The sequence below is a fragment of the Gordionus sp. m RMFG-2023 genome, chromosome 3 (assembly GCF_954871325.1).
Source record: "Gordionus sp. m RMFG-2023 chromosome 3, tfGorSpeb1-WG-v2, whole genome shotgun sequence".
In the NCBI taxonomy this organism is placed as follows: Eukaryota; Metazoa; Nematomorpha; class Gordioida; order Chordodea; family Parachordodidae; genus Gordionus; species Gordionus sp. m RMFG-2023.
In genome coordinates this window covers 37422226-37447314 of record NC_088777.1, presented here as the reverse complement: position 1 = coordinate 37447314, position 25089 = coordinate 37422226, and the positions used below count along the sequence as shown (strand labels likewise).

General features: G+C 28.9%; 1 protein-coding gene across 2 annotated transcripts in view; it reads left to right on the top strand.

The window, feature by feature from the left end:
* The window catches only part of LOC135927412 (phospholipase D1-like), a 55703-nt gene that overhangs the window by 20002 nt on the left and 10612 nt on the right, over nucleotides 1-25089 (top strand). For both annotated transcript variants that reach the window (XM_065463388.1, XM_065463387.1), the window contains exons 10-17: nucleotides 48-203; nucleotides 4162-4245; nucleotides 12968-13052; nucleotides 13467-13580; nucleotides 13697-13836; nucleotides 20421-20469; nucleotides 21069-21173; nucleotides 21518-21668. In XM_065463388.1, the coding sequence (XP_065319460.1) occupies nucleotides 48-203; nucleotides 4162-4245; nucleotides 12968-13052; nucleotides 13467-13580; nucleotides 13697-13836; nucleotides 20421-20469; nucleotides 21069-21173; nucleotides 21518-21668 (884 nt within the window). The remainder of the gene's footprint in view (nucleotides 1-47; nucleotides 204-4161; nucleotides 4246-12967; nucleotides 13053-13466; nucleotides 13581-13696; nucleotides 13837-20420; nucleotides 20470-21068; nucleotides 21174-21517; nucleotides 21669-25089) is intronic.

Sequence of the window (25089 nt, the reverse complement as noted above, 5' to 3'; positions counted from 1 at the left end):
CATCATTCGACTCTCTTTATAATTGTAAAAAAATCTTTTTTGTTTAGAAAACTCCTAATAAAATTTAAAGACGAAAGAGAGGCCGACGAATGGCTAAGGCATATAAATGAAGACCTGCTATGTTCACCCGTGGCTAGACTCATGATGCAACAACAAAGGTACAAGTCTTTCGCGCCTGTTAGACCGGATTCTCACGCTTTTTGGTTTTTATTTATAATGTATAATTTTGAAACAGAAGTAAAGTAAATCTTTTGTAATTTTCATGCATAAAAAATCTTTCAAAATGAAATCAAAAGTTAAAAAAATCTTGTTCAAAAATTTTTTGTATATTTTTTTTTCAAATTCTGAAGAATAATAAAATTAAGAGTGTAACAATAGAGCATTTTTTTTATTCTCAAAATTTCAAAATAACTTAAATAAAATTTAAAAACATATTTGTCTTTTTTCCAATATTTTTTAATTAATTTGAGATTCGTTAAATTAAGTTTTTGTCTGACCAAGATTTTAAAAGCACTTAACAGGAACTCTGAAAGTTAGATTTGGTAAAATTTAATCAATTTACAAAGTTTCATTCATTTTTCAGAGTGGTGGTCGAAACACTTGTCGATATCACATAGAATAATCATTAATAACTACATTCCTTGAATTCTTTTGGTTAATAAATGTTTATATTATTAACACCTCAATGTTCAAATTCAAAATTTTCCTTCTCGTTTTTTTAAATGAGTAATTTTTTTTATTAAAACACGGAAGTAAAATTGGCTAATAGATTATTTTGGCCTTGATCAATATTACATTTCAGATATTTTATGACAACCTTATATATCCAATGTTTTATTAAAACTTGAAATTTACATTATATAATGTAAATATTATACTTTCATAATCAATGTTATATTTTTTATTTAAAATTCCCGCAAAAAATTTAGTTTTGCCTATGTATCAATTTCATTTGATTTTATAGATCTTATATTTTTCCTTTTTTTAAGTGAATATTTTTTTTATAATTTATGCTATTGAAGTGAATGATAAGGAAATCAGTGTGGTCATCTTTCTCGGAGGAGGATGATGCAATAACTTCATTAGAATCTTATGGGAGTCGGGTTGTATGGCTCAATAGCATGGTATTTGGTGTACTCCACCCCCTATTTTTGAGAATTTTTAGAATATAAATTTATACTCACTCTTCCTACCACATACCTAATTATTAAAACATTTATTTTGCACTTTTTCTATACGCAATAATTATCTATTTTTTAAATTGATGAAAATAATAACAAAAAATTTATTTCCTTTTATACCCAATAAATATCCAAAAAAAAATATAAATATGTTTTAAAGGCACACAAGTCAAGAACAAGGCAGTTAGTAATTCAATTACTAAAATCTGTCAAAATCCTCATGAGAGAAAAAAATTAGAGGCCACATACCTATATTTACCCCCCTCCCCTCTTCTTCAAATATATTTTAATCCTTATTCTTTACCCCCTAGAAGCCTCCTGCCGACCTGAATGATATATGGAGGCAAATGGCCTCTACCCTTCCCCCCATCCCAATCCATGTTTCATGTATACACAGTAATCCTTTAAAGAAAAAAACGTTAAGGGTTTTTGATAAAATATTTGTAAGATGTATTAATGGTAGTGTTTGAACCGATTTTTAAAAACGGCGAATTCAATTTTTAGTCAGAAAAATGGCTTAACGAGAATTCGTAATGGATATCCAAACCTTTGTGCTATCATTAGTGTCGATTTAAAACTTTAGACACTAAATAACTGAGACTATAATTATTAATTTTATTTATTTTTATTATATTTGTTTTATTAAAGTTTTTGAAAACATAAAAAATCTACCTAATTTTCTATTAATAAAGTAATAATTTAAAAAAATATACAAAATATTAGATTTGGTGCCAGCCAGGCCCTAAAAATAAACAAATTCAATTATAAGCAGATCCACGAAATTTCGACCAAATTAGTCGAATAGTGCTAAAGTTTTAGTCGATTTCCTCAACTATTAAAATCTTCAGGTTTGCATAATATTGTTCTGGATAAAATATTATTTTTAACGTCGCAAATTGAGCAGTTTAACAACACTAATTAATGTTGTTTACGTTAGGCAAGCAATGCTACAACAATGCTAAATATAAATATTGGTAAAATTCTAAGGATTTCTACGAAACTAATTAAACCATGGTATTAATTAGTGTGATTTTAACTTTATTTAGGCTATTAAATGGAGGTGTCTTATGTTGCATTAGACTTAGTAGGATGCAATTAGCAGAATATTTTAGTGATGTGTCGCAAACAGATTGTTAAACTTTAGTGAAATTCTAAAAAAAATTTTAATTTCGAACAATTTACAGGATGCTTGCAGAATTTTAAATTTATTGTAACGATATTTAGCTTCTGGTGGTATGTGAATGTGAAAACAATACCACAAATTTAACTAACCATTTATTTATTTTACCTTACAATTTACTGTATAATTTATCTAACTTTCCGAATTTATTAATTTTATATGAATACCGAATGGAAATTAAATTAACCATCCTATTAACGCACGCCGAAAGGATGATGATTAAGATTAAATTAGTCTTACTAGACTAAAAAACACAGCCGTTTAAAATATTTAGACTTGGCATAGTTTTTCCCTGAAGGGGTGCCTGTATCATATGGTACCCCCTACGGGGTTCTCAATGTCATGAGCTTAGTGGGGGTATAGCAAATTGATTATATATTTTAGGCCAAGAGATTGATGCCCTATTTATTAATAATACTGATAAATGATTACCTTCCCATTCATTAAGTCTTCATTTATTATAAAACTAAAGTATAAAAATATACAAGACAAAGAAGTAATTGAGATAATTTTTTTTTAAATATAATCCAAAATAAAACAATATTTGATGGGCTTTTTTCAACTTTTTAATATAATTATAATCTTTCTCTCTAATTATAAAAATTATGTCCATTTTAAACAGACTATTTTTAAATATATAAAATAAATGTTACTTAACATTCACGTAACATAAAATAAAGAAACAGTTGCTGGCCTTGCCCCTGTCTATCAAAGTCATCCGTTAGAATAATAGAAAATTAAACAATCATAAATTTCGGTATTTCCTGTTTTCCTAGTTTCTAGAATTGTAATACATACTAGTGGTCACGTCTATGGGTTAAAAATTTTAAACAGGTAAAGGGGGGGGGGCGTCTAAAAATATTTTTAAAACAATTGGTGGCAGAACTGGTGAATTGAAAATATTTTCCTAGAAAAATTGCATATTTTATAAATTTAAATTTATATTAATATAAAATAAAAAAGAGCCAAAACAACTAATCAAATGATTTCTAAACATGGAGCGGGCAGGTGGGTTAAACAAAATTTTTAGATAAATAGGCAGACGGGCGAGTGGGTTAAATTTTTTAATACAATAGGCGGAGAGGCGTTCGGGTCAAAATGCCCATTGTATACCTAATTGTATTAATTTCTCCATAGTTTTAACGCTTGGTGATTTCGTTAATTGTTGATTTTGAGTCATAAACTTTATTATAGCCAAGATAAAAGTTGAGAGTATCTTGTTCTCCAAAACACATATATATATTTAAAAAGTAAATCAGGTGATATTTAATTTAATTTTATAAGATTGAAAATCCTTTAGTAACTAGATAAGAAAGCGTTAGGGTTATTGCAAAGCAATTTCTCGATATTATTGTTAATCTAACACATCTGATGCAATCCATAAATTCAAACCTTGAAGGAACTATAATACGACCTGTAATTATAGATTTGATACCGAAATCTAAAAATTATCAGGATTTCGGAGATTATTCCAACAAATGACTTCGATGACTAGTAGCACAGAAACAGATGATCGATCAGAGAATTCATTAGTTGACTCAGCAAATAACACCTTTCAATTTTTAGTGTTAGCTAATACTCCCATACCGATACTAAAGGCTATAAAGCCGGTCCCTCTTTGTTAATTCATAGTTTCGTCCAAGCTATTCAGAGAAATGTATTAGATATTTCAAAGAAACAATCACGAGAGGCATCTTTAATGCTCCCTTTTTAGTGGGTCTATTTTTATCTATATTTACAACATCCATATGTACTCGTTTATTGCCTTATTCATTTTTTATTTTAAATATGTATAATTAGGTTTGTAGACGGAGCTAGTTATTTTTCTGCCGTTGCTGATGCTCTATATAGTGCTAAGGATGAAATCTTTATCACGGATTGGTGGTAATTAATATAAATTTTTACTTCACTAGTTAGAGCCTTGCAAATTTAATTTTTTCTTGTTCGAGCTTCTTTAACCCAAAATTTTATTTAGTTATAAACCCGATTCCGGCCCAAATTTTTTAATTGAATTTAATTCATACCATCTTTATTATATAATTTCCATACATCTTAGATAATTATTAATTGTAAATTACTTTTAGATTGAAGAAATTTTGAATTGTTATCATTTATATAAGATTAAATTTTGGTTATGGTCTCTTAGTTTTATAAATTTTACTCAGTCATCTTTCGGGCTGATATATAGATCTTTAAGATATTAGATAGCTAAGTCTGAGAGCAGAATATTAAATAATAAAATTTAATCAAAACTTTATCAGGTACCGGCTTAAGTCCATATTTTAATATAGTGTCTATATGAATGCTTATTTAAAATAATATTTAATGATATATTTTTTTTTTGCTCTGCACAGGTAACCTTATTAGAGAAAAAGTATTTTATTGGCTAGAAGTATTTCTGCCCAGTTAATAAGGAGGCCTAATTTGGGCTAGGGTTAATCAAAGTTTAATATTAGATTATGGAAATGCTTAATTTTATTATACACTAAGCCTATATTCGTTGCAAAAATCTTACAGATACTTAGGGCCAATAAGTATCAAGTTAGTTATTACTGAATTACTCCAAACTAAGGACTGATACCAAGCCTGTGGACTATTTTCGAGGCTAGCTAAGCTATGCTACAAAGATAAGGTTTCCGATTTATATTAGATTATGAGAAATACTATATCATATTAGTCTAAGCTCACATTCATAGGTAAAATCAAAAATTACACGAAAAAAATAATAATTTATTCATCTTTTTTTTCTTAAAATTATAATTGCAAATAAAAATAAATTTATTACATTATTAAATAAAATACAAATTTATTAATAATTATTAACTCTAGTTGGGTAATCGGTTTAGCCTAGCCAAATTTTTTTTGGCTATGGCTAAGCCTGAGCCGATTATTCTGATCAGCTAACGTCCTTCTCTGTAAGATATGCTTAGCCTAAATTACTATTTATTTATTTTTATTAAAATATATATATATTTATTTTATTTATATTTTTTACTTATTGTTAATATATTTTATTATTATCAAATAAACATATGATATGATTTAATATTTTTTATTTATATACGCCATATCGCACATAAACGCAAAGGAAATCCTGGCAGTAGGAATGGGAGCACTGCTGGCCATCAACAATTGTGGTGTACCGCCAGTAATCTTTACAGACTTAACTATAACATACTAAGTATTCAGGAAAGGTGGCTCCAAGTCTCCTTTGATTGAGATTGTCATCACGCAACTGCTGAGGAACTGGGCTTACCCGACTTCACCGCAATAAGCTAATTAAGTGGATCCCACTGATGAAAATCCAGCCGACGAGCCATCTAGAACCTGGACTGTAACAGATCAGCTGCAACTCTGTTCGACCTGCCGCAACAACCGAGACTAGAACAAGGCATAAGAGACCTGAAGATCTGCACTCATTATTTGCGTCCGAAACCATCAATACTCCCCCGCTCATCTCGGGAATGTCGGCATCATCGACGGAAACTCTCAACTTGGAACAAATATCCATATATTAAAATTTGAAGTAGCAATATCAAAGAGTTTTCCGTAAAAAAAACGACATAATGTAGAACGATTTATCCGCGAATATTTATTTATATAAATACTCATACATTATTTACATCCATTATCGTCGCTTTGTACATTTCTTTAAAATATTGTTTTACACTTATTTTTACGTTAACTTGATTATTACCCTTCCGATCCTATCCCTATCGTTTATAACGGAGAGGATGTCAATAGAAATCAACTGCGAAGCTCGGAGGTGGTGCTTTTCTTTGGCTTCATCCTTAAATTTTTCGAAAGAAAATCAAGCTAACGTAAAAATAAATTTAAAACAATATTTTGTACAAAGCGAGGATAATGGATAATTGTAAATAATGTATGAGTATTTATACAAATAAATATTCGCGGTTGAATCGTTTTACATTAAGTCGAGAGAGTTTTTGTCAATGGTGCGGACATTCCAGAGATGAGCGAGGGAGTATTGATAGTTTCGGACCCATATAACGAGTGCGAGTCTTCAGTGTCTCTTATGACTTGTTTAATCCCGTTTGTTGCGGCAGGTCGAGCAGAGTTGCAGCAGATCTGCCTCTAGAAGTTCTAGATGGCTTGTCAGCTAGATTGTCAGCTAGATTTTCATCGGTGGGGATCTGCTTAATGTTTTGGCTTACTACCGTATAGTCGGGTAAGCCCAGTTTTCTCAGCACTTGAGTGATGACAATTTCAATCGAAGAAGACTTGGAGCCACCTTTCCTGAATTCGTATTATGCTACAGTTGAGTCTGTAATGATTATTGGCGGTACTCGAACCTTGTTGATGGCCAACATTGCTCCAATTCCTACTGCCAGGATCCTTAGCGTTTATGTGCTATATATCATGAGTAGTAATGTTAAACACCAGAGTTGCTTCTTTGTAAGCAATTGACAGGTTATTGATTCCCCAGAAGGATATTCCGGTGAATTTCATGCGTCCGTGTATACCGCATTATTTGCGGGATATCTAATGCTGATGGGTGCTTGCAGCGCGTCAACGATGATCTGCGCCTTTTGGAAGGCCATTTATGAGTTTATTAATGGCGTAAGCTCTGCGCTGTTCATGGTATTGTAGTACGGCGAGAAGAGCCTGGACATTCCCATGATGATATACACGAAGTGGTTGATGACTCCTAAGACTCTAGCAGCGAGCAGGCCACCGATTGCCTGATGTTGGTATGAATGTTGCCGAATATTTCGAACGAGCGAGTCGCCGTCGGGTGTTGTCCGGTATGAGTGTTTTATATTGTAATTGGTGGAAATACTGTCTGTGTATCCTTCGTCCTCCATGGCTCACGATACCTGTGAGGATGTCGTTCATGGCTGGGAGAGCTGATCCTACCTATGGCACGTATGATAGACGCTGTTTCGTCCTCCGATCTGCTGTTGACGGAGGGATGCTGTTGACGGATTGTATACCTTAGTCACTACCACTCGGGCGGGAGATTGTCCGCGATTGGTACTGACGGGAAGGAAGGAATGGAAAGATTATCCTAGTTTGAATCTTCATATCCTTGCGGGTCTTCAGGAGAGAGCAGTTGGCGCCTCAGTTTCTATAGATATTCATTTATCGTTTTAAGCCAATCTGGGAACTGTACTGTCTCTCCTCTTCTGACCGGTGGGCCTAGCTCGAGCATATATTTGGATTTGATTAGAATTTTAAATCTTCTTTATAAAACAATCTTTGAGATGAAATCTTTTATATTTTTTGATCAGTTTTGTAAGATTACCTCTTTTTTGATGAAGGTGGTTTTTTCTATATAATTTTTTTAAATATATATTTATAGATTAAACTTTTTTGTGTTATTTTTTATAATTTTTTAAGGATTATTTTAAAGTGACAATTGTCATATTCGTCATTTTTTAACTTTTTGAAATTTCCGGACGCAAACGGTTAAAAAAATTTATTGAAAATATTTTAAATTATTCAATGATAATTTTCTTTGGAAAAATGACAATTGTCATATTCGAATTAATTTTTTTGACGCCTATCGGCAAAAATATATTTGCTAACCTATTATATTGAAATTTAATGAAGATGCACCATAGAAATTGAAAATTATCAAAATTGTTAATTCTAAAGTTTTTTGAATTTTTGACGCAAATGGGCAAAATTATGTATTGTTAACGTGTTAAACTAAAATTCCAATGATTATATACTATAGAAATGTGACAATTCTCATAATCGTTATTTCTAAACATATTTTAATTTTTTTTGACGCAAATCGGCAAAAATAGATATTGTTAACCTATTAAATTGAAATTTCAATGAAGATGCACCATAGAAATTTACAATTAGCATAATTGTTAATTGTAAAGTTTTTTGAATTTTTGAAGCAATTGGCATAATTATGTATAGTTAACGTGTTAAACTAAAATTCCAATGGTTATATACCATAAAAATGTGACAATTCTCATAATCGTTATTTCTAAACATATTTTAATTTTTTGACACAAATGAACAAAAGTATGTATTGTTAACATGTTTAATGAAAACTTCAGTTAAGATGTACAATAGAAAAGTGACATTTGTCATAATTGTTAACATTTTTAATAAAAACCTCAATGAAGATGTACAATAGAAAAGTGACATTTGTCATAATCGTTATTTTTAATCATATTTGAATTTTTTTGACGCATATCGGCAAAAATAGATATTATTAACCTATTAAATTGAAATTTCAATGAAGATGCACCATAGAAATTGACAATTATCATAATTGTTAATTCTAAAGTTTTTGAATTTTTGACGCAAATGGGCAAATATGTATTGTTAACATGTTAAACTAAAACTCCAATGGCTCTATGCCAATGACAATTCTCATAATCGTTTATTTCTAAACATATTTTAATTTTTCTGACGCAAATGAACAAAAATATGTATTGTTAACATTTTTAATTAAACTTCAGTGAAGATGTACAATAGAAAAGTGACATTTGTTATAATTATTATTTTTAAACATATTTAGGGCAATAATATGAACTATTAACATGTAAAATTAAAATTTCAATGAAGATGTACCATAGAAAAGTGACAATTGTTTTAATCATTAATTTCAAATAAATTCGAATTTTTTCGACGCAAATGAGCAGCAACATATATTGTTAACATGTTAAATTATAATTTACCATAGGAAAGAGAAAATTGTCATACGTCATTTTTTAAAACTTTTCCAATTTTTTTTGAGAAATTATTTAAAAAGATATATTGTTAAAATTCATTGAAATTATAATCAGAAAATTGGTAATTGTCATAATCATCTTCGTTCTTATATTAGGATTAGAATTTATATCACTATTTTTGTACATTTATTCATGTCCCGAATGGATATTTAAAAAATGCCAATTTGTCCATGTATTTGAGGAAAAATCTATATTTTCCATATGTTTATAAATTCACAATCTTAACATTAAATTTATAGTATGTTGATTGTACTGTTTATATCATTGACAAATAAAATTCATATGATTTTAAGTTCTTTTAAATATCTTACCTTGCTTTCATAGCTAACGCGAATTCGCGGCTAAGTATACAAAGCAACAACCATTAATTTGAGCATCATCATAATAACTTAAATCTCTAATTAATCACCGGAATTAATTTATACTTTAATAATCTATTTTTTACTTAGTATACATACATGAATTTCAACCCTCTTCAGTCACCACTTTTCATATTTTTTGAAACTTTAAGCAGCATAAAAGGGACGACGATTATGAGCATTAAAATTTCCTTATTTTTTTCGCTAATATTACCAACATATTTCTCACAGAAATTGGAAAAGTTTAAGAAAGACGCAGAGTTGTTAAAGGATCGAATCAAAAGATCGCCGATCCTGGATTCGTTCCTAAATTTGTTAATTTTCTCGGATTTAAGATCCTGACCTTAAATTGTGGATCGTGATCGATATCATTTTTTTAAATATTCGATCCCGATCCTTTTAAAAATTATTTTTTTACTTAAAAAGCAATAAATATAATAAAAATTTTGAAAATTAAATTTAAATATTATTTAAAAAAAATATCTATCTACATGATATTTTATCAACCACCATTCCACCAAATTTTATATTTCATTAATTTCCCAAATTTTTTGTAAGAACAAGTTATATTTATTTATTATATTATAATATAAATTCTAGGTTTTAATAATTTCCTCCATTATAGATTTGATACATCTACTTCTATTGATGTGACAGCAGATATAAGTGAGAATGAGAATCTTTTGCCATTTCATAATTTACGTAAGTATTTTACTTTATGTGAAATGGATGGAAGTAACCACACAATGATTTATGCAAAATGCTCTTTGTGCAAAAACAAAATATCTTCTTCAAAGATTAGCAGTCAACTTAAAGAGGCATTTAGAAGTGATTAATTCTTTTTAAAATACAATTTTTATTATTTGTGAAGATCATAACAATATGCACATAATAAAAATTATAGATTTCCTTCACTATATATGATGACAGTAATATATTGGCATCAATAATTCACCCAAAGTTTATGCTCAATTGGCCTTTTATTAATCTGCCACAAAATTTATTGTTAAAAGAAAGGCTAATTGCCCATTTAGAAAATTACAGGGTCAACCATATGCAGATCCTTCAAATGAATGCATGGATATACCTTTTTTGGGAAAAACTCGTCACAAATTGCTCTTTCCATTAATAATTTTTTTTATTCTAATGATGATTTAGTGAATATTTTTAATAATTATGTTAATTAAAAAAAACATTTATTGAATATAACACACCTTTACCATCAAGCGCTCCAGTGGAGCGCTTGTTTAGTAAAGCTAAACATATACTTAATGAAAAACGTGGTTGTTTTAATGGTGATAATTTAGAAAAAATTTTATTATTAAAGGCTAATTTAATTATAAATAAATATATTCTAATTGTTATACTTATATTATATTATTCAATTACAATAAATTTATACATATTTTTTTTTTATATTAGTTAATTTTGTATCGATCAGAAATTTAAATAAAAAAAGGTCGATCCTTGATTTCGATCCTCTTTTTTTCAAAAGATCGTGATAGGGATTCGATCTTTTTAAAAGGATCGATTAACAAGCCTGAAGACGATTATGACAATTGTCACTTTTCTGAATTATAATTTCAATAAATTTTAACAAAATATCTTTTTTTAATAATTTCTCAAAAAAAATGGAAATTAAGAAAGACGATTATGACAATTTTCACTTTCCTTGGTGCATTTTAATTATAATTTAACATGTTAACAAACACATTTGCCCATTTGCGTCGAAAAAAATCAAATTTATTTGAAATTAATGATTATAACAATCGTCACTTTTCTATGGTACATCTTCAATGAAATTTTAATTTAACATGTTAATAATACATATTTTTGTCCATTTGTGTCAAAAAAAATTAAAAATAACACTTATGTTAATTGACAATTTCTCTGATAGATTTTCATTGAAATTTGAATTTAACATGTTAACAATATATATTTTTGCCTATATACGTTAAAAAATTTTTAAATAAGTTTAAAAATACCAACTGTCATTTTTCCAAAGAACAACTACTTATAATTTAACATTTTTGCAATATATGTTTGTAACCGTTCGCTAAAAATTCAAACATGTTTAAAAATACCTATTATTACAACTGTCATTTTTCCTGAAAACATCGTCATTGAATTTATAATTTAACATCTTTACAATCTATGATTATACTCTACATCAAAATATTTCAAAAATATTAAAAAAATAACATAAAAAAGTTTAATATATAGATATTATATTTAAAAAAATTATATAGAAAAACCACGTTTAATATACATAAAATAAAGAGATAATTTTACAAAAATGATCAAAAAATATAAAAGATTTCACCTCAAAATTGTTTTATAAAAACACAAAAGAATTCCTTAAAAACAAAATATATGCTCAAAAATCTTTTTTTCGCTTAAATGGGAGAAATATTCATTAGTAAAATGTAACAAAAACATTATAACAAAACAATAGCGCTTGACATCTTTTTTATCATAAAAATATAAATAAATAAATAGTAATTAAGGCTAGGCATAACTTACGGAACACCGACGGACATTAGCCGATCAGAATTAAATCGGTTCAGGAGTCGTAGCCAAAAATAAAGCTATGGTTTAACCCTAGCCTAAAAAAGTCTAAGGTTTAACCATAGCCTAAAAAATCGGCTAAAGCTTATACGTAGCCAAAAAAAATCGGCTATGGCTTAGCCTTAGCTAAAAAAATATACCCATTTATTAATTACTCACAAAATAAACAATACAACTTTATTATTATTGATTTCTCTCGAATTCACGGGAGAAAAAATAATAATAAAATACAAAATTAATCATTATCCATACTCAATCAATAATTAGTTGTCATAGCTTTGTAAGCAATTTTTTGAAAACATAATTATACTCGGGGACAATATAACATTTATTTTTGAAGATTGATATATTTTGTAAAATTTTTATTTTTAATTATGTTTTCAAATAATAAGCTATGACAACTAATAGGTATCTGTTAAATTTTGCCTACGAATGTGAGCTTAATGATTAATAAATTATAGTATTTTTCATAATATAATATAAGCCATAGCCATTATTCTTGAAGACTAGCCCTTGGCTAATATGGCCCATTAGCTTGATATCAGGTCTTAGTTTGAACCGCGTAGTTCTGTTGAAACTAATAATTACTTATTTGCTTCAACAGTCCTTGATTTATTTAGATTTTATTGGTTTGTTGTATAATAAAAAAATTTTTTATCATTCTAATAAAAACTCTAACACTTATTTTTGTAGCATGGCCCAAAGTTAATCTCGAACGAGGTCCATAGTCTTTATATCAGGCCTTAGTTTGACCGTTAGCCTAATAAATTCTTATTGACTGCTTCGCATTGCTCACTACCCCTAAGAATCCGTTATATTTTACAGAGGAGCATCGTCTACATGATAGAAAATGTTTTGGAAACAAATTCCTCTCCAAATCTTTAATTTTTGATAGTTTTGTTAAATGACAATTAAGCATAATTACAATTCCAAATTTATTTAATTATGTAATATGAAAAGGTTAAGTCCGCAATACTATTTGAAAAGACCTTTGGATAAGGATTGCGGAAAATGGAGACTCGATAATATATTGAGGAAAAAAGCGGTAATATCATACTTTTTTAAATTATGTTTTTAGGCCTAGATATATATGTAATTATAACATATTTAATTATACATGTCTCATGGTAACTTTAATTATAAAATCTTAATTACTGAATGGAAAAATGGAATGTTATTATTAGTATAAAATGGTTCAGCAATAAGTAAGTCATACTACTTCATCCTAGGACTATTGAATTACCCTAATCATTTTCAAAAAAAATTAAAATGTACCATATGAAAAGTAAATATTAAAATTTAGATCAGGGCATTAGTGAAAATTGCTATTAATTATTTAATTTTCTTCAAATTATTGTTCCAATTTTTTAAACTATACTTCATTAATTTCAAGATACAGAATCTGGAGATAGAGTTTATTATAAAGAAATATAAAAATAATAAATTTATATATTTTTAGGAAGATGGTGTTAAAATCTACATAATGATTTATAAAGAGGTTGCTTTGGCCCTTGGTATTAACAGTTTCTATACCAAGCAAGCTCTCAGGAATCTGCATCCTTACAACATTATAGTTCGTTTTTTAATTTTGAAAAATATTTTTCTTGAAAATAATAAAAAAGATAGATAAAAGAAAAGAATGATATATATTTTGATTAAAAAGGATATTCTATTATATAAAATCTTAAGGTATTAAGACACCCGGACCACCTCAAATCACAAGTTTATATGTGGGCTCATCATGAAAAGATGGTGTGCATAGATCAGAGGATATGCTTTTTGGGAGGGCTGGATATATGTTACGCAAGATGGGATGATCATCAACATAGGTGAGAATTTTTATTAATTTTATATTTTTATATTTGATCCTCAAATATTTTTTTATTGGTCAAATCATTTTATTTATTTTAAAATAGGATATATACTCTAAATAATTAAAAATATATATATTAAAAAACAAATAAGCAAATATTAAAAATGAATTTAAAAAAATATATATATAAAAGAACTGAGAAAAAAAATTTTAAAAAAGGGGTACATATCATCCTAGAGAATACTGTTGATTCAATGTTTTATTCAGAAAAAGAATATGCAAGCCTAAAGATTTAGCTCATAGCTATGACAAAGGTTGGACATCTATTAGTGAAATCTCGAGGCTTAGACAATATTTTTCTGGCTAAGATATTGAGTTAGCCGTTTTTAAAAATCGGCTCAAATCGAGCCGTTTCACAACACTAATAGAGATGAGTGAATGCTTAAAAAATTGGACCTGCAGATTTCCAGGGAAATCTGCTGACGAAGGTAAAATCGGGGTCCTCTGAGATCTGTCTAGTGAAGGTCACGGTCCGGTCTTTGGTCCGGACTGGACCGATACCCTCGGACCGGACCGGACCACGGTCCTTAAAAAAAGATCGATCAAGACCGTGGTCCTAAATAAAAAGATCTGTCTAGGACCGGTCTTTTTATTTGTTTAAAAAACATATTTTTTTTAACCTAATTTAATTTGTTTTATCATTTTATTAAATATAAGAGTATTATATAAACAATATAAAATTATTATGAATAATATAATAATTAATACAAATATTTAATTTAAATAAATGCTAATGCCTTTGTTTGTAGAACTTCCTTGGAAGGAATTAGAAGAGGGACTTAATGGAGGCGGTAGATCTATTCCATTCTTTAACCAAGAACCCATACACATCAAAGCTTGTATTGTTTTGTTTGAAAGCCTATTCCTTTTTTTTAGTGACAAGATCTCCTACTTTCGAAAATATTTGTTCACAGGGGACAGATGTTGCTTGAATTGCTAAAAAATTTCTAGCTGCTAATGAGAGGACTGGAAATCTATATAATAAACTATTATGACTATTTAAAAAATATAAAAGACCTTTCACTATTGGCTTTCCACCATACTAATATGTAATCCTTTAATGAAACAAGAGGTTCATTCAAATAGGTGTGAAGGATATATTTTCTTCAATGATTTCTACGTATATATGATCCCCTTCTGAATTTCTTTTTTTGGGATAAAATTCTTTCTAAAAAACTAAATTCATTGATTTCCTCCTGGCGCAAATGTTTGAAAATTAGGATTTAATAAATAAATATTAAAAATATACCTGAGAATCCGTTATTCCTGTATTTTTTTTATTTTCCTTAAATATTTTGAAAATTTGGTCATATACTCAATTCTATTAAGAGTATTAGGCATGTAAACTTGTTTTAATCTCGGATCCAATAATGTTGAGACATATGATTCATAGCAAAATAATTCTTTGAGATATTTCTACATTTTAACCAGCATGTTATTAAGAATTTCTTTTCTTGTATTTTTATTATCCTTTTTTATATTATTTTAAATTTCATTATTTATATTCTCCATATATAACATGGAAATCCCAACTGTAGGATATTTGGATCCTGATAAATCAAGTGTGGTTTTATAGAAGGGCCTTAGAAAATCTACAGTCTCTTTAAGGTCTTTTTTTTCACACTCAGTAAAGAAAACCACTTTAAATTGTTTGTAATTCAAAAAAAGTACTTCTTCTATAGCATCCATGTTCTAAAAATTAAATATTTTTTAAAAATAATTGGATAAAAATGTAAATACCTCATAAATTGTATTCATCATTAAATAGGAGCTATTCCATCTAATAGGGATATCAGAAGGGATTTTAAATTTTGTAATACCCTTATTTTCACATATTTGTACATATGCTTGATTTATTTTGGGTGATTTATTTATAGAAAAGGCTATGTCTCTACACTTTTCTAGGATAGTTGTAATATATGATAAACCTTCCTGAGATATTAGGTTTAGAATATGGGCACAGCATCTAAAGCCTTTAAATTTTTGTTCCTTATAAATATTCCGCAAAATATCCATGCTTTTTAGGATGTTATTGGCATTATCCGTAGTACAGGCCAGTATATTCTTCTCCAATTGATATACATAAATTACCTCTTTTATAGCTAAGGATATTTCTTCAGAAGTATGAGGAAATGGGATATGATTTATATCAAGTAAAATATTTTTTAATGTAAAAGAAGAATCAATATAGTGTGCAGTAATGGCTATAAATGAAATATTATTTATATTGCTCCACATATCTGTGGTAAAGCTTATTAAAGAATTATTTTTATTTAAAATATCTTTTAGAGAATTTCTTAGTTTCTCAAAATTAGCTGTATAAAAATTTTTAACTTTGTTTTTTGACCAAATTATAGCAGTTGAGTTTAAATATTTGATTAAATTATGAAGACCTGAACTTTCTAAAGTCTTCATTTGCAGAGAGTCCATTATTACCCATTTTATAATGAGTTGGTTCATATGATCTGTTTGGAATTTATACAATGGTATTGAAGAAAGTGATTTTGTACTTGTGGGGGGGCATATTTAAATTAAGAGTAGATTGTGTTTTTGAGATATTTTCATTATTAGAAGTATAAATTTTATGTTTTATCAAATGTCTGCTTAAGGTACCTAATTATTTTATTAAGAATAAGGTTAAATTATTTTGACAATGAATTATTCAGACAGTTTCTTAAGAAAAAATAGATATATAAATAATAACCAAAATATTTTAATAATAATACTGCTTATTTTGATTAATTTATTGCTTAAAAAATTATAAACAATTATTTTGTTACTTGTTGCTGACGATATGTTAAATTTGGTATTACAGTGAACACATATTCTATGTTTTTTATTAGGACTATAAGTAAAATGTTTCTTGGACAAACTTATGGTTTTCATATTGTAAAAAAAAAATTAACAAAATCTAAAATAACTCCTCTAGAAAAATATCATAAAATAAAATATACAAAAAATTATATTAATTGAATAGTAAAGTAAACTTAAATATTAATAAAAGACCGGTCCGGACCACGGTCCTCAACAAAAAGATCGGTCCGGTCCCGGTCTAAGACCGATAGGACCGGACCGTTGACCTTCACTAGATCTGTCTCATTTTTTCCCTATGATTTTAATGAAATTGAGGGCATCACTTCCAAACATACTTAGGGTATTAGTAACGATTGGTATGAACACGGTGTAAGGTCAGCTTATTTTTTTTAGGATTTCAGCCTTTTCAATGGCAGAAAATGAGAGGTTGGACCTTACTGCAAAATCGACACAGGTATAATCCCAAGCGAGCGGGAGACTATTAGTCCAGGGAATGAGGGATATCCCATAGAGGCGTATAGCGTTTTTGTTTAAAAGGCTCTCTGTTTCGAGGGTGGATGGTATATTAACTTTTTTGAGAGCAGCTAGAAGAATGTTGTTGATAGATTTATGACGCCGTTGTCGTCCATGGGAAAACTTGCAGTGCAAGGTATGGTAAGCTTTCGATTCAACGGGATGGCCACAGTCGATACAAATGGAGGGAACTACAGCATTACCGCCAAGGCGGAGAGCTATGGAAATGCATAGCTGTTCACCAGTCAAGAGGAGGCCAAGATTGGAACTGGGGATGGCTTTTCACCATTCGTAACCTGAGTTTGCATATAATACTAAATTATTGGGATTGTCCTCAAAGGACCTGTTCGAAATTAGGTATTCAACGGAACGGGCGATCAAAGGAGCATCCCAGTCTTTTTAAATGCTGGAGGCAGGACGACAAAGGGTGGATGGGCAATTGCTGTCCCAGAAGAAGGTGAAGGCCTGAGAAAGATCAGAATCTAAAGGAGTGGATCCATTATCGTTAATAGATTGAGCAGATCAGTGATACTGTTAGTTATAGTTATACTAGCAAGATGGACTAAAATTTCAGCGCCTCTGGGAACACCGAACCTTAATGAGGAAAGAGATTCCTTGATTCGTGAAGCAATGATCTTGGAGACGGTTCTTCGGAAGAAAGAAAGACCCAACAGCGATTGGACGAATAGCTCTGTCCTTTTTTGAGGGCTATTAGGCGAGCGCCAAAGAGAATAGGAATGATAGGAGATCGAAAGGACCCGTTGAGAATTATATTTAACCTGGTAAGGTTCTGTAAAAGGGCTTTACATGGAATGTTGAGTTGTAAAATGTCATGGATAAAGATAGCACGAATGCCATCAAGGCCTCCAGAAGAATCTTTTTTAAAAGATCTAACTGCTTTAAGTGTCTCGTGGATGTTGTTATCAGAAGCTAAATGATTGTTTTGGCTTGAGTAAACGAATTCTGATTCACATGTAGGGTGTTTTAGAAATTCTAGAATGAACTCGTTGTAGGGAGCTAGAGAGTCTTCAGAACTCATGGCGCGAAGGACTTAGTTTATGTTGAGGATATTTATTTTATTTGAAACTATTTTGCCCTTACGAGCCACGGGGAGTGGATTAGATTGGTAAGTATGGGGAGTAGAGGGGCATATAGAATCAGGATTGAAGAGGGAAATTGATGTTGATAAAAAGATATTTTTATTATCGGGAATTTTAAGGGTGAAATTGGTGTAGCTTAGTAAATTTTTCTAATTTAAAAGGTTTCCAGGATTGTTTACTGTTAAGTGGATTAATTTGTTAAGGATTCTGCGAAAGAATTACGAGCACCCCGTGGTATACGGGATATGATGGGATAGTTGGGTAGTGATAAAAAATCATTAGCCATGATTGTGGGTTAGAAGTTTAGCAACAATAAGGTAAGGGGGAGGGGCTTGCTAAATTTAATAAACTGAATGAAGGAGGAACAGTAGATGTTATACTTGGTAACCCTGAACCTCGACATCTAGAGGATGGGGGACCATGAATTTGAAACTTCCTAGCTTTGGTTATGTTTGTAGATTTATTGCATAAGGGACATATAGCATTTATTTGGATTTTTATTTGCCATCCTCTTATCAAAACATAGGAAAATTTTTGGGTCATCAAAATGGGAGATAAAATTTGACATAAATTTAAAATTTAGATGATAACTTATGCAGGATATATATATTGTATAAGGAGAGGTATCAAAGGTAGATAAATATATAAATTAAGTATGATGTAGACAAGGATTATCATAGATCCAATGTTGGATGTTATTTGAGATAATTTAAATCTGGAGTAGGCTAAATTTTTAATGCAGATTAATTCCAAGTGAAGTATTATACACTTGTTGAGCATGAAATGTCTTTTGGAATTGAAATCAAAAGAGGTGCTTGGTATAATGTTAAGATTTAATTGTTCCAATAAGGTAACAGGAGGTTTATTGATACACGGGCACATAGCATAGAGTTTAATGAGATTATTATTTTTAGTATGTAACCGTATGAACAGTTTTTCCATTTGATAAGGGTCTTGTAAAAATTATATCATTGTAATTAGGAGTTATTGTTTTGTACATTTTGATCTTTAAATTTGGCTGGGCACATAACAACTGAGACGGTTTTAAAAAGAGATTCTTATTTTTAGTATAATTTGATCAATAACAGAATGAACAGTTTTTTCATTTGACAAGGAAGGGTAGAGTTGTTAAAGGGCTCGATTTGAGCCTATTTTTAAAAAGGGTTAGCTAAACATTATAGCCAGGAAAATATAACCTAAGCGCCGAGATTTCGCCAATAGATGTTCAATCCTATGTGTCATATATAAGAAAAATCTCTAGGCTTGCACAATATTTTTCTGGATAAAATATTGAGTTAGCCGTTTTTAAAATCAGCTCAAATTAAGCCGTTTAACAACACTAGATAAGTGTTTTGTTGTCTTATGATTATCGTTATTTAAAGTATATTGATCTTTAATTTAGGTTTCACGGATAGATGAGTATAATCGAACTCTGAAATTAACCTATTACAAAATCATTTCTTATTTTCCTGATAAGGTATGAGAAAATTAAGGTGTATAATTTAAGATCTTCCATTTTTATATAAATGATATTCAATAAAAATGAGAGTACAATGTCTCAACACGCATTATGATTAGCAGACGATAAAGCTCAGAGTTTGGTCGTAACCAGGACAAACCTAAAAACCACAACCCGTGGCAAATCTTTTTAAGCTGGAACTAGAATTTTTTTTAATTTTTCAGAAACCGGATAAGACCTGGACCTTAGTTTAGGATTCATACTCTGGTTGACTTCTTTTTTTTATTAACTAGTGGTAAGGATTTAAAATTTATTATCGTAAAGTTGAGTATATTCTCCAATATTTATATTCCCTATTATATAATATATATCAGAGACCTATAGGCCCAGCCCGGGTTGATTTTTATAAATATACACGGGCCTGGTCTATAAAATTTTTTTATATTGATACCCGGGCCTATATATTTTTTTAAAAAATACCCGGCAGACTGTATATTTTAAAACCGAATATTTAAAATCGCCACTATTAGCTATAAAAATTAATGTAACATATTTTAAAAAAATCCATGTTGGGCCGTTCAAATGGTACCTCTGCAGGTCTCTGATATATATAACAATTATGGGTATAATATAAATATTTTCTTTAAAATTAAGATTAACTGATTTAGGTGATGAAGGAGCTTGCGATGCTATTAATGAAGAGGTATAAAACTTTTTCACACTTTTATTTTGAGAAAATTTATAAATAACTACCAATAAATTTATATTGAGCCAAGTTTATAATAATCTTTGATAAATGTTCACTTCTTCATATTTGTTTTCTTTTTCTCATATTTTAGATATTTATAGTAGTGATCTGCATCGGGCCTAATTTTTCAAGCCCGGCCCGGCCCGAATTTTTTTTAAAAAGTTTTGTCGGTCCGGCTTGAACCCGAAATTTTTTTTAAAAAAATATACCGACCCAGCCTTATTTAAATATAGAAATTAATCTTTATAATTACTCAAAATAAAAGACATATGTTATATGTCGTTTAGTTTCAATAAATAAAATCAAATATTTTTATTTTACATAAAAAATTCAATATAAAATTGATAAATTTAGATATATTTAAAAATATTTCCAAGGTCCGACCTGACCCGGCCCGATTTTTTAAAAAAAAATATTAGGCCCGGCTCGATTATTTTAAATAGAATTAGGCCCGGCCCGAAGATAGGCAAGGATTATACCCTTATACTTCATATTATTGATTGATTAGTAACCTTTATTCAACTAGTATATTATTTATTTTTTTTAATTTAAAGAAAAACTATATGTTGAACGCGAAAAGGGGATTGTTAAACCCCGAATCTAATATTATTCAAGAAAGAAAAGTTATTCCGATGACCGAGTCTACTCCTCAAAAATTGGTATGCTTATAATTTTTTACCGAAGATCGTTTTTAATTAATATTTCTACTACTACTGCTACTAAGAATTGTAAATTATCAAAATTATTTTTAAAACTCACAAAATTTATCAAATACAATCGATTAAAAAATTAATATACTTAATAATCGGACTAAATATTAATAGATAAATAAATGATTATACTTTATATAAATAAATTATTAGGCTTCATTCTAATAGGTAGCATAAATATAAAATTATTAGTAATTAACAAATGATTCAATAATAGCAACTGTTTTATTTGAAAGTCAAGATCTATTAAAATAAATTTTGTTAGTTAATACTACTTATGAATTATATCATAGGTTAACAAAATGAAAATGACGGGTATAGCAGGCAAGATCAAGAAAGCCGGAGGAGGCGGCATTGCGCCGTCTCGAAAACCTTCCCCTAGAGTTTCGCTAGGGAGTGGTTCCAGTAGCGTTCAAACAAAAGAAAGGGCCGATATACAACATGGTAATAAAATTTAAAAAATTCTACTTATTTTAGATAGTGGATGGATATGGAAAGAAAGAGAAAAAAATATATTTACAAAAGCTTATTATATAATGTGCCAAATCATACAGTTTTTGGCCAATAATTAAAATCCAATATCCTTCATTGAATAGCATTTTAGAAATTATTTTACTAATTCTTAACGCATTATTTACAAATCTTTATTTTTTAAGTATTTCTAAGTTTCCCTTAAAAATCTCCAATAATATGAACACATCTTTTTAATAATTTTCGATATCGATACATTTTTATCATCAATTATTATTATATTAACTTGGACCACTTTTAACCACCAATAGAAATTTGTATTACGCTTTCAAGAGTCGAAAATCCCTAAATTTTATGATCTAATTATGTTGGTTCATGTAAATAAAATGTACTAAATTCTTATAAATCCCATATTGAGTATATTGAGGACTGGTGTTATTAAATTGTTCAGCCGAATAAGAAGCCGATAAAACAGCTCGAGCTACTCTATATGGCCCAATGGGCTGGCATGTTTCGCAGAACAAGCATTATATTGAATTCAATATTAGACCTAAATTCTGAAGCGTAGCACAAGATCTCAGGGCTCCTACGCGAAAGATAAAATATTATCTCGACCACCAAATCAAATTAGCCAAAGGAGGAGAGGATGATATCCCAGTTAAATCCAAATCAAAACTAATCAGCTTCATTTTTAATAATGTCTTCATAACTACCTCCCTCCATCCAATTTCAGTGTCGATCTTACGTCATATCTCCTTCCGATTAGAAAACCCTGATTTCAGCTTCTGCTTTAAACCTTAAAAATCATTTCTCATTCTTTTAACACAATTTTTTAAAATATCAAACAATTTCTAGATTTAGGTTAATTAATTTTTTTTTTATAACTTTATTATTTATTCATAATCATTAAATTACATAGGATTAAAAAATATATATTAAAATGGATATATTAAAAATTAAATATAAAAAAAATAAATATATAATATATATATAATCTATGTAGACATTAAAAAGGACTATAAAAAAAAATATATATTTTTTAAAAAAAAGGGGGGTATATATCATCCAAGAGAAGAGTGAATACTTAAAAAATTAGACCGGCAAATTCCCAGGGAAATCTGCTGGCGAAGGTAAAATTCTTCATTGGGGTCCCCTGAGATCTGTCACATTTTTTTTCCTATGATTTTAATGAAATTGAGGGTCTCGTTTCCAAACATGCCTAGGGTATTGGTAACGATAGGAATGAACATAGTGTTGGCGAGGCCAGCGTATTTATTTTTTTTAAGGAAATTGATTATAAATATTTTCGAAAGGCGTAGGTATTTTCCAAAAGTTCACATTGAATTATAAAAATAAATTTAAACTTTTATTTTATTTAAAGGTTTATGGCTATTTTTGCTTTTCAATCAGTTTTTGATATTAAGCTTATTCTAACTATTATTTCAACAACAGTTTTAGTATGTGTTAAAGATTGGAGTCAGAATTTTAGACTAGAGAATCATTTAGAGACTTTAAAGTTGAGGTCTGCAAACTCCGAAAACTTTGGAATGGAATGTGATTATTTTTTGTTTATGGAGTGGATTGGATCGGAAAAATATTTTTTCCGGTGGATCGATTGTGTAAATTTTTTTTTACAATTTCAAATTTTAAGTTTGTTAAAAATTATTTCATAAACGGGTGTATAACAAAAGTCAAGACGTTAATTAAAAAAAACATTGGAAAAATTATAAATGACGGGTAAATATTTTTCTTTCTAGACTTAAATGACAGTTAAATTTTTTTTTTTTAAATTAATTCTGTTACTGAAAAAAATATTAGATAACAGAAATACTAATTTTTATTCAAAAGCCTACATAAGCATGTAGATATCTATGAAAGTAATTGGCTAATGCCAAAATAAAATTGTCATTGAAACAACCCATCGATCCAATTTTTACGATTCCAGTTCAATCATAAGAAATCCACTTTTTAACATTACTATCGGTAGTTCTAACACTACTCCATTTTATCTAAATACATTATACCAGTGGCGTAGCTAAGAATTTTCCTTAGAGGGGGTCCATCTTACAAATCATAACCATATCTTCGATAATATATAATTAAATATATTTTTTAAATGCATCAATAATATGTTATTATAATTTAGTAGATTATTCTCAATGACTTTATAATAATACTATCCAGAATAATTTCAATAGTAATATAATATCCTTCCACAAACATCAAAACCGGAAAAATATAATTCATATAAAATCACTTTTAAGTCTTTTGAACGTATAATCTAAAAAAAAATTTTGCTCTGGGAGGGGTCCAAACCCGAAAACCACCCCCCACTGCATTATACCCATATCCAAAATGTCTTAACTCATTAATGATCATACTTTTTTCATCAAATGAAAGTTCCTAATTTTTTTTAGATATTATTAATTATTGTCTAATTAAGAAATCCTAAAAGAATCTGCACGAAAAAGGCATCTCAGATAGGAAATCTGAACTGTTGAACATAAGGTAAGGGCATAATATAAAATAATATAATTTATAATATATATAGGAAAAAAAATTAAAAAACGATATATAATTTCAAAATATATTGATATATTACATTTATTAGATATATTATTGACATTTTTTATATTATATAATTTTTTAAAACAACCAATATGGATGACACGTGTGACATAAATCTTTAGATTTAAGTATTTGCATATTTCTGACTATGACAAACTTTATAACATCGCCTCTCTAATAATTATCGTTATATTATGTCCAAAATCAATTTAATGTGTTTTAGTTAGTAAGAAAGGAGGTCTCCTTTGCGTGTACACTGTTCTTCTCTTATTAAAGGATTTTTATAAGTGTTTTAGTTATCTCACTAGAAATGTAAGTATTCTTTAATTATTTTCAAGGATTTATGACTGTGACATTAATAAAATGACTTAAAGTGGAGCACCATATTTTATATCATATTTGATACTATAGTAACTCCACTATGGGAATTATATTAATTCATCAGATTATGTATGATAAAAGTGGAATCTTACGATTAAATCTGAAAACATTACCTAGAAAGGTTAAGGACATAGACTAACTAATATTTTACTTGCCATTTCAAATCGATAATTAAGTTGGCCCCTTCCATTTTCTTCATAACTTTAATTTTGTTTCTAGATGATTCAAAAATTTTCTTTTATAGTCCAAGTTATGAAAAATCTAAGGTGTTTTACATAAGATAACAGTTTACAGCTGCATTATGATAGAAAGTATAATTATTACATTACGTTTTCTCTCTACACTATGGCCTTTCTAGATAAGCATAATAGGGCTTCATCATATAATTCGTTTTAAATCGGAGAAAAAAATTTGAAATTCACTGGCACCTGGCATACTGAAAAAT